General features: G+C 47.5%; 1 protein-coding gene across 1 annotated transcript in view; it reads right to left on the bottom strand.

Moving 5' to 3' along the window:
- The window catches only part of LOC139054449 (soma ferritin-like), a 270,681-nt gene continuing 258,321 nt past the window's right edge, over nucleotides 1–12,360 (bottom strand). Inside the window, exon 5 of the mRNA XM_070531429.1 lies at nucleotides 1–166. Coding sequence (XP_070387530.1) covers nucleotides 29–166 — 138 coding nt within the window. The 3' untranslated portion in view covers nucleotides 1–28. The remainder of the gene's footprint in view (nucleotides 167–12,360) is intronic.

The following is a 12,360-nucleotide window of genomic DNA, read 5'->3' as shown; positions in this document are numbered from 1 at the left end:
TACAAACAGCAGCGTGCTTTATTACTCATTAGGCGCGCAGTTGCTGATCCAGCAGGAACTCGCCCAGGCCGGTGTCCATGTTCTGCAGCTGCGTGATGAGCCGCTGCAGCTGGTCGATGGAGCGCACCTGTTCGGCCAGAAACTCCTGCTCCAGGAAGTCCGCCATCTGCGAGGAGGCCGTGCGATCCGTGCTTAAGAAGTATTTTCAGCCCCTCTGCCACTTGTGCGAGCCGGTAATAATAATATTTTATCAACATAAGGGTTCCACCAATACATGAAAGGCCTGCCAAAGCGGCGTTGGGCTTGACGGGTAGAGCCGACAGGCAGCGTTTACAAAGTGTCGCGGACACCACAGAATATGCAGGAACAACTTTACCAGGAATGTGCCAATGAAAAAAAAAAAAGCCCAGAGAGCAATGAGGAGAGAAATAAACGAAAAACAAACCGCGTAACTTACGTTCAAATGTAGTGTGAGGTAGCACTTATAATGCAGAACAACCAAATAGGGATGGTGTAGTTTATTTTTTATTTATTTATTTATTTATTTATTCATAGTACCCTCAGGGCTTACAATGAAGCATTAGAGAGGGGAGGGGCTAACAAATACAGATAAGTATGCAAGAACCTAGAAACGAAAACACGAATACTAATCAGATGACAATGCATGGTGCAACGTAAAAAATAATGCGAGAGCGACACAAAAGAAGCATATTACGGTAAAAAAATAATTATACAAAGAATACCGAAAAACTTCGGTAATACAGATTAAACATAAATACATGGTATATAGCACAAGTTAGAGTGAGACAATAAGCACAGAATGATAAAAAATAAAGCATCATCCAAAATACACTGTTTGTAGATTAGGTAGATAATAAAAAAGAAAACTTATAAACACTACTGATCAGGAGAAAACGGAATTGCTTCGTTGTACATTCACATCAAGGCATACTAGATAATATTAGTAAGTGCCTTACGGAAGTATCTGTGTAGTTATATAGACTAGTGGACCCGGTAGGTGATTCCATTCCTGGCATGATTTTGGAAGAAATGAATAACCATAGGTAGACGTTTTGTGGAATGGGATGTTCACCTTATGACGATGGTACAAGCGTGCGGAAGTAAAAGAGGCTGGATCGATAAAGCGTGACGTGAGTGTAGGAATTAAGTGGTATATTTTATGGAACTGACAAAGGTGAGCGATTTTTCTGCGTTTGGAAAGGAGAGATATGTTGAGGGCAAGTCTGATGCTAGTTACGCTTGCTGTGTGCTGGTAATTGTTAAGAATAAAACGAATGGACCGATTCTGCACACCTTCTAAGCTGTTAATTAATGTTAATTGATGAGGGTCCCATATTGAGGATGCATACTCTAGATTAGGCTGAATGTAGGTGACATATGACTGTTTTTTCAGGGAAGAAGGTGCGAGTGAAAAATTTCGTTTAATATAGCCCAGCATGCGATTAGCTTTTGATGTAATGTGTTCGATATGTGGTTTCCATGAGAAATTACTTGTAATGTGCACTCCGAGGTATTTATAACACGATACTGATTCAAGTGGGATATTGTTAAGACGGTAGTTATAAAAAGATACTTGGCTGCGTGAGATTCTCATGAATTTACATTTTGAAGCGTCAAAATTCATGTGCCAGCGGGAGCACCAGGTTGTAACGTTATCAAGGTCTGATTGTAATGTAACCATATCAGAATCTTTAGTTATTCTTCGGTAAATTACGCAATCATCGGCAAACAAACAAATAGAGCTAGTGATTTGATTAGGCAGGTCGTTAATATAAATGAGGAAAAGTAAAGGCGCCAACACAGAGCCTTGAGGTACACCCGATTGTACTGGCACCTCTGGTGAGTCATTGTCATTGATGGACATATTGGGTACGATTACAAAGAAAGCTGCCAATCCATTTGATTAATAAAGGGTCAATATTTAGAAGTCTTAGCTTATAGATAAGTAACTGGCGATTAACTTTATCAAAGGCTTTAGAAAAGTCTAAAAAAATACAGTCCGTCGCAAAACCCGAGTCCAAGAACGCATGCAAGTCATTGGTGAATGTTATTAGTTGTGTTTCACAAGAAAAAGATTTTCTGAAACCGTGCTGATAAGGGCTAAAAAAATTGTTTGATTCAAGAAAGTTTACAAGGTGACTGAAAATGATGTTCTCAAAAATTTTGCACGGTACCGAAGTTAATGAGATGGGTCTGTAATTCAAAGGGTGATGTGGGTTGCCCGATTTAAAAAGCGGGGTAACCTTACCGGTTTTCCAATCAATGGGTAGGGCACTGTCGTTAAGTGATCTAGTAAAAATAAAGGTAAGTATGATGGAGCTGTATTCTGCAGTGTTTTTGAGAAACTTGGAATTAATACCGTCAATACCAGATGATGATGACCGCTTTATCTTGAAAATTCTGGCTCGGATACCTACTGGGTCTAGGGTAATGGGATCCATCGCCGGAACGTTAACGGATGCAAAAGGGGGATAGTCACCTAAATTTTCTGTGCAGAATGATTGGGCAAACGTGTTGTTTAGTACAGAAGCGCAAAGATGATTCGGAACTTGATCACCTGAATCGTTTACGAGACTTATAACGCTATCTTTGGTACATTTCATAACGTTCCAAAAGCGTTTTGGGTTAGTTTTTATCAGAGACGGTAGGGTTGAGTTAAAGAAGTTAAATTTGGATGTGTTTAGAGCGCTTGTATAGGCTTTCGCAGCGGATGTATATGCTAACCATCGATCAGCGTTTAATGACCTTTTGGCGGAACGAAAAAGTCTGCATTTTTGTTGGATAATCTTTTCAGATGGTTATTGTACCAAGGGGCGTTAGAAGATTGATGAATTATTCTAAGTGGAATATATTTGTAGATAAGATGCATTACTGTAGTTTTAAAAGACAACCACATTTCTTGAACTGATAAGTCTACATGTGCCTTAAGGAAGTAGTCAAGAAAGGCTGATAGCTCAGAGTTTATAGCGTTAAAGTTAGCCTTTTTGTAGTCCTTAATATATTTGGTGTGTTTCTTTACTTTTGTAGGCGGGATGGAAATGTTAAAGTGTAAGATGTCATGGTCGCTTAGGCCAGGCACGTGGGTCACTGGTGAAACCTTATCAGCATGAGGGGTCAGAATCAAGTCGAGCAACGAACTTGTAGTAGATGTGACACGTGTTGGTTTGATAACGAGCTGTGCAAGGTTAAAATCTACGCAAACGTTAAGAAATCCTGTAGCCTCTGCAGATGTCGGATTAGAAAAGGGGCAGGAACGCGACCAGTTGATAGTTGGGAAATTAAAGACTCCTAAAAGAAACATAGGTGATCCAGGAAATCGAAGAGATATTTCGCTTAGGGTGTCATGAATTTTTTCTGAAAAATCACAATCGGGATTAGGGGGATGATAACAGACCCCTATGATTATTTTTTTGAAACCACTAGATAGGCAGCACCAGAGTAATTCCAAATTAGTAGTTACACTCAAAAGGAATGATTCAAAACTAGAGTTAATAGCTATTAAAACACCACCGCCTATTCTATCGGTGCGGTCTAGCCGATATACAGTAAATTTCTTGTTGCATTGAAAGAGCTCGCCTGTCTCTATTTTGTCAGAGAGCCAGGTTTCCGTTAGTACAACAATATCAGCTCCAGTATCGTTAATTAAACTGTTCAAACTATCTGTTTTAGGAAAAACGCTCCGGATATTAGTAAAGATTACGGATGCTGTTGCCGATGCGCCTCCACCCCTCACGTGAGCCTATTTATTTCCCGCGTAGACACGTCCAGAACGCGTTGCTCCTGGGGACATGGCCACAGCATTGCTCTGTTGTCTGCCAGTATTGACTTCAATAATGGAATTTTCGAAAAATAGAGTTCCATAACAAAGTATACTATAACCCGGTGCTTGTAAAACCATTTTATGAACGAATAATGACATATGACCTATAATGTCTGATGTCGTTCAATGTACCTGAACCTGCGCAAAGCCTTCAGCATACGTAAGTCAGGTGACAATTCGAGGCGAAGTCACTGTGAAGTAACACACCGAGGTATTAAACCGATGAAACAAATCGGACGGGCGTACAGGTACAAGGAGAACAAAGTGAAGGCTGCGACAGTATAGTGGAAGCTAACTTTCTTCGAGCCACTTTCTTGTGGAAACAAATAAGCTGTGCTTTGGAGGACATTCACTGTAATCATATATTTATCGAACCAATTCATAACGCTAATCGCTCCATCTTGCAAAAGGCATGTGAAAAAAGGAAATGATGAGACAAAATGATGGTGTTGTCTGCGTCCTGAACTATATAGGTACGAATAGCAGAGCGAGGTCATTGCCATATAGATTACAACAAAGTGGATCCCTGAAGTACTCCGGCTTTTATCAAGGTTATATTACTCCGGTACTGTCCTATGGAGATTAACTGCATTGTATCGTCTAGAAAGCTAATGAGCAGTTTTTAAAAAAGGCCCACAAAATTCAACGAATGAGCGTTTAGTTCATAAAAGACTTTGGGGCATACACTGTCGAAAGCTTTGCTAGCATCACGATAGAAAGCGCATACAAAATGGTTAGCTTCGAAAGCTGAAGGTGTGCAATATGCTTCAAGAGAGCCTCTGTGGCTTTACATGGTGTACTGCGCACTTGAAGTAATGTTATTGGCATCGAGGATACTTAGACATGACTTGCAGCAGATGTTTTTCTTATATTTGGGATACACACAGTAGAACAGAGATTTGCCGGCAAATTTTGTACTTATTTCGTGCACCTCCTTTGAACAATGGAACATCTATGGCCTTTTTGATTGCTGTAGGGATATAACTACTAGTTTCAGTTATATTAATAGCCCCCACTTAACAGCACCAGACTTCCAGCGTAACACGCCCACAGCAATCCTATCAACGCCAGGGGATTTATTAGATTTTAAGTTAAAAATAATTGAACAGAGATCACATACTGAAAGAGAAGGAAGGTGCGCAGATTTGCACAAGCTGTTTCTGAGAGTGCAGAAATCAGGGTGCGGTTTAGCAGTACCAGAGATGCGTGAAAAGAACCTATAAAATTCATTTGAAACACTTGCCGCACCTACAGAAAAAAATGAAACATGTTTAAGCTGATGACCGCCACGCTTAGCTACGCGTCCTTATTCATTTGCGAGATTCCAGGTCTTTTTCACGGCTGAAAGAGCTCCAGTGAATTTGCCGCGCATGTGATTTTAGTTTGCCAACCAAATCATGGAATTCAATCGAATTTCAGCAGCAGCTCAGGACGGAGGCCGTTTTGCTTTGGTCCATATAAGGTCGTTTTCGTTAATTGCGGGTAAAATTTGTGGCTGTATCGTATCAGTTCAACGCGCACAAGCTATCTTTGCGTGCTGGAACTACACGTGCTTTTCCTTGCCCTTTATTTCCATACCCCCTTTCCCTCGCTCTGGTATAAAATGCCCAGCGCAATAAACATAAGGGTTCACTGTTGTCTTGACACGCGTGCTGTTGGTTTCTTCGACAGGGACCCGGTCGATAAGTGGTGTCAGAAGTGGAATACTGAAGCCCCATATGCCTGCAACAGAAGACCAAGGACATGGAGTACGTCGAACCACCGGAAGAGCTCCAGTATCCTCCAGTTCCTCCAGTTCTAGCTCCAGTTCCTCCAGTATCCTCCAGTTCTAGCTCCAGTTCCTCCGCTGGTCGCCTCGCGACCAGCGGAGGAAGGATGTGGAAGTTGTTCAGCCAAAAGTTTGATTTCTTTCTGGCAGCCATGGAATGCTCAGAAAAAGCGAGGTCAGAGGCAGCCAATTTCTTCAGCGTGGATGGAGAGGAGGCCCTCGAAGTTTACAACTTCACGTTCAGAGAAGGCAAGGACAAACAAGACTATGCGACTGTCATAGATGAATTTGAGGAATACTACGTCGAACAACAAAACATAATTCACGAGCGTTATGTCTGCCGCTCTCGACTCCAGAAAGAAGCTGAACCTTTCGAACAGTTCTTTTGTGCGCTGAAGAGACAAACACACTTCTGCAACTTCGGAACGATGATGGACGAGATGGTGCAGGACCAAATTGTATTTGGTACTACCTCGCCGAAACTCCGAGAGAAGATGCTAACGGACAAGTTGCTTACCCCGGATAAAGCTGTTGCTCTATGCAAGGCGGCGGAAACGTCAGCACGCCAGAACGCGCTCTGGCGGAAGACAGACGGGGAACTTCACGTGCTTGCAGCATCGTCGAGCCGAAGCGCTGCGCGAGGACCACGGCAGCTCTTTAAATGTTCCCGCTGCAGCCGAACACATGCAGCACGACGCTCTCCAGCCTACGCGAAAGCATGCTACATGTGGAAGGGGCATAACCATTTTGCCTCATGCTACGAGTCAAGGGAAACCGTCCGTGAGGTACAGCATGAGACGAACACGCAGGACCAAAACGACGATTTCAATGTGTTGGAAGTCGACATCGGAAATATTAGCAGTGACCGGGACTAGATCATGACGGCAAATATTGAAGGCAAGGACATTAACTTCAAGATCGACAAAGGGTCTCAAGCAAACCTTATACCTTTGTCGCTTTTTCGAAAATTTAAAGCCGGTTCGCTGAAGACAAGTCACGAAGTTCTACGGTCGTATCGCTGCAGCGTCATCAAACAGCTCGGCACATTTTCGACGCACGTTACGATTGGTGACGTAAGATATACACTGACTTTTTCGTTGTTAAGAAAGACCACAGCGCCCTCCTGGGTCTAAACACCTCCGAGGACTTGGGGCTTATCAAGCGGAATGTTGATGCTGTACCAACGAGCAGCAGCTCAGCGGTCGTCGAGGGATTTCCGCAGCTCTTTAAGCGCCGTGTAAAGCGCGAATACAGAATCACCCTTCGCGAGGACGCTGTGCCCGTCATCCAGTCAGCCAGACGAGTGCCTTTGGCGCTTTGAGAACCTCTCCGCGTGGAACTACAGCGAGTGGAAGCGGAGGGCATCATTCCAAAACTCCGCAGCCCGACAGATTGGCTACGCGGTTATCGTGCTTAAAGAAGACAACACGTTGCGGGTATGCACGCGCCCGAGAAACATTAATGAATGCCTTAAGAGGGAGCATTATCAGATGGCCCCCCGAGAAGACATAGACGCGGAGCTGTCAGGCACGAAAATATTTTCTCGCCTTGATGCTAACGCCTTATTTCATCAGATCCTTCTGGATGAGCAGTCTTCCAAAATATGCACGTTTGCAACTGCCTTTGGCCGTTATCGGTTTCTTCGACTGCCTTTTGGCATTTCACCGGCAAGCTAAGTGTTTCAGAAGGCGCTCAATGAGATATTCGACGGCCTGCCGGGTGTGCGGGTATATGTGGATGATGTGCTCATTTCGGGCGCCACCAGAGAAGAACATGATAACAGGCTGAGACGCACTACGAGCAGTAGCAAAAGCGGGGCTGACATTTAGTGCGTCAAAATGCGTGTTCGGCGTTGAGGAAGCTTTATTTCATGGTGACATTGTCAGCAACAGGGGCATATCTCCTGACCCTGCTTTGGTCGAAGCTCTGCTGAAAATGCCGGCACCACAGAACCAGCTAGCGGTACAGAGGCTCTTAGGCGTTGTCAGCTACTCTGGCATATACGTGCCATCGCTATCCCAGCGCACTTTCATTTTGCGTTCGTTGCTAAAAAACGATGTTGTGTTTGACTGTACGCCCAATCATGAGAGCGAGTGGCAGGCTATATGCAAAGAGCTCAGTAAATGCCACATTTAGCAATTTTTGAGCCCGGCAGAGAAACAAACATCAGCCGCGTCGCAGTACGGTGTCGGCTCGGCGCTGATGCAACGTTACGGAAGTAGCTGGAGGCCTGTGGCTTACGCTTCAAGAGCTATGAGCGAATCGGAGCAACGCTATTCGCAAATCGAAAAGGAACCTCTGGCGCTGGGTTTTGGATGTGAAAGGTTTTATCACTTTGTATACGGTCACCCGTTCATTCTTGAGAGCGACCATCGCCCATTAATTGACATACAAAAAGTCATTGCTGAGGTGCTGCCATGAGTACAATGTTTCTTTCTGCGATTGTTGAAATGTAATTACACCTTGTCTTTTGTTCCCGGAAAGCAGATGGTCGTGGCAGACATGCTTTCCCGGACACCTGCTCCTCAAGATGACACAGCCTCGCCCACAAGTGACGTCGAAGTTCACGGAGTCACCGTAGTATCGGCACTCGTAAGTGAAAGAACCGCTTCACGGCTTGCAAGTGAGACCAAGCGTGACATCTATCTCAACCAGGTACTACAAAAGCTTGGGCAGGGGTGTGCTGTGGAAGGTCCGCTAAAGCCTGTTGCTTCTGAGCTCTCTGTAGTAAAAGCAATCCTTTTGAAAGGAACGAAGGTGGTAGTGCCAAGTAGCATGCGCTTGGAAATATTAAGGCGCATTCATGCAGGGCGTCTCGGCATTGGAAAATGCAAAGCCCGAGCAAGACAGTTAGGATACTGGCCAAATCTGAATGCTGACATTGAAATGCTAATCCACAAGTGTCCAGTATGCCAGACTTCCCAGGTAGCACACAAAGTCTTTAAAACGTCGTATTAAGGGATTCAACGTCTGAAACGGATTTTTGACCAAAATCGACGCATCAAAGACGTTCCAAACAAGATAGCTTAAAAACGAGGGGCGAATAGGTTTTGATAACGTTGGAAGCCAGGCAGCTTAAAAACGAGGGGTGAATACGTTTTGAAAACGACTCAAGGTGCCACCGCCACGTCACGGCGCGTCTGCCTCCTTAGCGGCTTCTACAATTTTCAGCAAGCCATCAACGCGATCCAACCTTGCGCAAAGTGGCGATACCGTCGTCAAATCATGTGACCTAGGTGGCCACGTGATTCGTGATGCCGTGCAGCCGGGCGAGCCGGGCATAGTCGCGTCGTCATGGCGTCGTCGCGTTATCGCACTCGCATGGCACTATGGTCTGTTTGCGACTGTTCTGAATGTGCTGCCGCTGCCCTTTGTCATGTAAATGTTGCAGTGCTTTGCTGTCAAGAAAACGACATTCTGTGATTAGTTTGGGTTGTGCGATCTGTTTGAGCCGGGCAAAATAGCGTTATCACACTTGCATTGCGCTGTGGTATGATAGCGGCTGTTCTTAATGTGCTGCCGCTGCCCTTTGTGATGTAAGTGTTGCAGGGTTTTGCCGTCAGGAAAACGACGTTCTGTGATTAGTTTGGGTTGTGCGATCTGTTTGTGTAGTTTAATTTGGAAATCAGTAGTGTTTTCAATTGGAGGGCGCGGAGTGGAGGGCACTAATCAGCTCTTCAAGTTCATTGTCATGTTATGTGAGGCGCCTTTTCACTGACGCTGTAATTAGGGCGTTAAGGGCAGTATAAGGACGAAAGTTAGAAGGACGAAATCGTGCCTGTGTGTCCCTAGCGTCGGGATCGGCCGCTATGCGTGATCCTAACAAGAAAGCATTTTGCAGAATGCGAAGGTGGTGGTGATAAACTTTATTGAAAGGGGGAAGGGTAAAGAGGGACGTGGCTGAGCGTTAGGGCTCAAGTAAGGCCCTGGGCCTGCTTGGCCTTTTCCGCCCAGTCCACCAGTTCCAATTGTCGGTCGACGTCCCCGGAATTGAGCCAGGCTGTCCAGTCAGTCTCGCTGCTGACGGGGGGATGAGAGAACGGGAGCGAGGTGCATTCCCACATTATGTGTGTGAGTGTTCTTGTTTCTGAACAGAGCCTACATTTGTCGCTTTCCCTGCCCCCTGTGATTTTGTTAATGTATTTTGGGTGTGGGTATGTATTCGTCTGAAGTCGCCGAAACGCGACCGCTTGCGTTTTGTCGAGTTGCTTGGCCGGTGGTGGGAGCGCGCGACGCCTCAAGCGATACCGATGGGCTATTTCATAATAAGTCTCGCAGGGTTCCTCGTGTGTCTCCTCCTCATTCACGCCGTCCGCATCCGCGGACGAGGCTCGGCGCGCGAGATCTCGAGCCAAACTGTGAGCCGACGCGTTGCCGGGCACAGCCGCGTGAGCGGGGGTCCACACGAGGGTTTTCAAGCCGCTTAGGGGGCGTCGTGTGAGGACATGGTACGCCTGTTTGCAAATTCTACCACGGACGAAATTGCCGATGGCCTGCTTGCTGTCGCTGATGACGGTATTTGCGTCCGCATGCATGGCCATGGCAATCGCGGTTTCCTCCGCTTCCACCACTCGGCCAGCCGTGATTGTTGTATGTTCTAGCAGTACTCCGTTGTGATCAGCTACCACCGCAGTCATGAGGTCGCCGCGAGGGTGTCTGGCTGCGTCTGTGTAGACCACTCCATCTTGCGAGCCATAGCGTCGCCAAATGGCTTCACTACGGGCCTGCCGACGGCCCTGATGGAACTCGGGGTCCATGTTGCGGGGTAGAGGTGGGGCATAAATATGCCCCCTCACCTTTCGCAGAATCGTAACGTACTCTGTAATTTCGGGGATAGCCTCGAGACTGAGCTTCCGGAGGACTGTGCGGCCAGCCGGGGTTAGCGAGAGACGACGGACTTGGGCTGTGTGGTGAGCGTCCAAGAGCTCCTCGATCGTGTTATGCATGCCTAAGGCCTCTAGCCTTGCGGTGGCCGCGTGGTCCGGAAGGCCCAAGGCTGCCTTTGTGCTTCGTCGGATCATGGTGTTTAATTTGGCTAAATCTGTGACTGCGAGTTTGACATATGGTGTCGAGTACATGGTTCTGCTGGTTATGTATGCCTGTACAAGTCGAAGCAGATCGCCCTCGCCCATGCCGTGGTGCCGATTAGCCACCCGGCGAATGAGCTGTAGTGTGTAGTTGGTCGCCCTCTGGAGTTTCTTTAACATGAGCCCGCAGCGCAGCGTGTTCTGAAAGTCTAGCCCCAATATTTTGATACTGGGGCGCTCCGGGATGGTAAGTTCTCCGACCTTAAGCTCAAGGAAGCGCCTTCTCCGTGGTAATCCCCTGGGACAGCTACTCCTGCTGGGCTTGATCAGGAGGTATTCGGATTTTTCCGGTGAGCACGTCAGGCCCCTTGACTCCGCATAAGCTTGTACGACGTTGATGCCGCGTTGCATGATCTCTTGAAGAGCTTGTGGATCATCCGCCGCTGCCCATAACGTCACGTCGTCAGCGTAAAGGCTGTGGTGAAGCCCAGGGATAGAGCACAGCAGTTCCGGGAGCCCGCGCATCGCCGCGTTAAAGAGAAAAGGGGAGATGACTGATCCCTGCGGCGTGCCTCGGCTCCCCAGCTCTATAAATTCAGTTTCATGTTCGCCGACTTTGATCCGGCACTTCCGGTCGGTGAGAAAGTCTCGGACGTATTGGTACGCACGGTTTCCGACACCCAGTTGGGTCAGACCCTCGAGCACCGCTGCGTGGGCGACATTGTCGAAGGCCTTCTTCAGGTCGAGGCCCAGGAGGCACCGGAATCGGCGAGCGTCCGCCTGACTTTCGGGTTGCATCACCTGCCTTTTTACCTGAAGGAGCACATCTTGGGAGGACAGGTGTGGCCTGAAACCAAACATAGAGTGGGGTAACTCGTCCCCATCTTCTACGTGTTCATTGAGACGGTCTAGGACCACGTGCTCCATCAGTTTGCCGACGCATGATGTCAGTGAAATCGGCCTGAGGTTGTCCGCATTGAGTGGTTTGCCTGGTTTTGGTATAAAGACGATCGTTGACGTCTTCCACTCTTCTGGGATGGCACCCGTCTTCCAGCATTCGTTCATGAACTCTGTGAGCTGCTCCATTGCGGCCTCGTCCAGGTTGCGTAGCATCTTGTTGGTAACGCGGTCCGAACCCGGCGCCGAGTTCGTCCGCAGCTTGTAGGCGGCTGCCGACACCTCAGCGAACGTAATGTCTTCGTCTATGTGCGCGTTCGGCCGGCCCTGGTAGGCCGCAGGTAACGGTGTCTTGAGTTGCGGGCCGATGTACTTGTCTCGCATCTCTGCCAGGAACGTCCCCGGGTCCTGAGCATGCCTGTGGATTAACTTGGCCATGTTTCTTCTGCCTTCGACCCTGGTGGTGTCCGGATCCAGGAGGTGGCGTAGGAGGTGCCACGTCCGGGCTGAGCTGAGGCGTCCCCTCATGCGATCACATATTTGGTACCATTGCTGCCGGGTGACCTCGGTCGCGTGATCGGAGATCTCTGAGTCGAGTCGAGTGATTCTTTCTTTTAGGGCTTGGTTATCTTTCCCCTGCTGTTGCCAACGCCGGAGCATGCTCGATCTTGCCTGCCACATGTGGAGCAGCCTGCTGTCGACGTTGGTGGTTTCCGGGGCGTCCTCCGGGTCAAGATGTTCCGTATGCTCTTCCACGTCGGCCAGCAGTTGGCTCGTCCAGGATGAGATATTGGCGATGGACCCCTCATTGGCTCGCATTCTTCTGG

The sequence above is a fragment of the Dermacentor albipictus genome, chromosome 1 (genome assembly GCF_038994185.2).
Source record: "Dermacentor albipictus isolate Rhodes 1998 colony chromosome 1, USDA_Dalb.pri_finalv2, whole genome shotgun sequence".
NCBI lineage: Eukaryota > Metazoa > Arthropoda > Arachnida > Ixodida > Ixodidae > Dermacentor > Dermacentor albipictus.
Note: the sequence above shows the minus strand (reverse complement) of the source record. Positions and strands in the feature narration are given on the sequence as shown.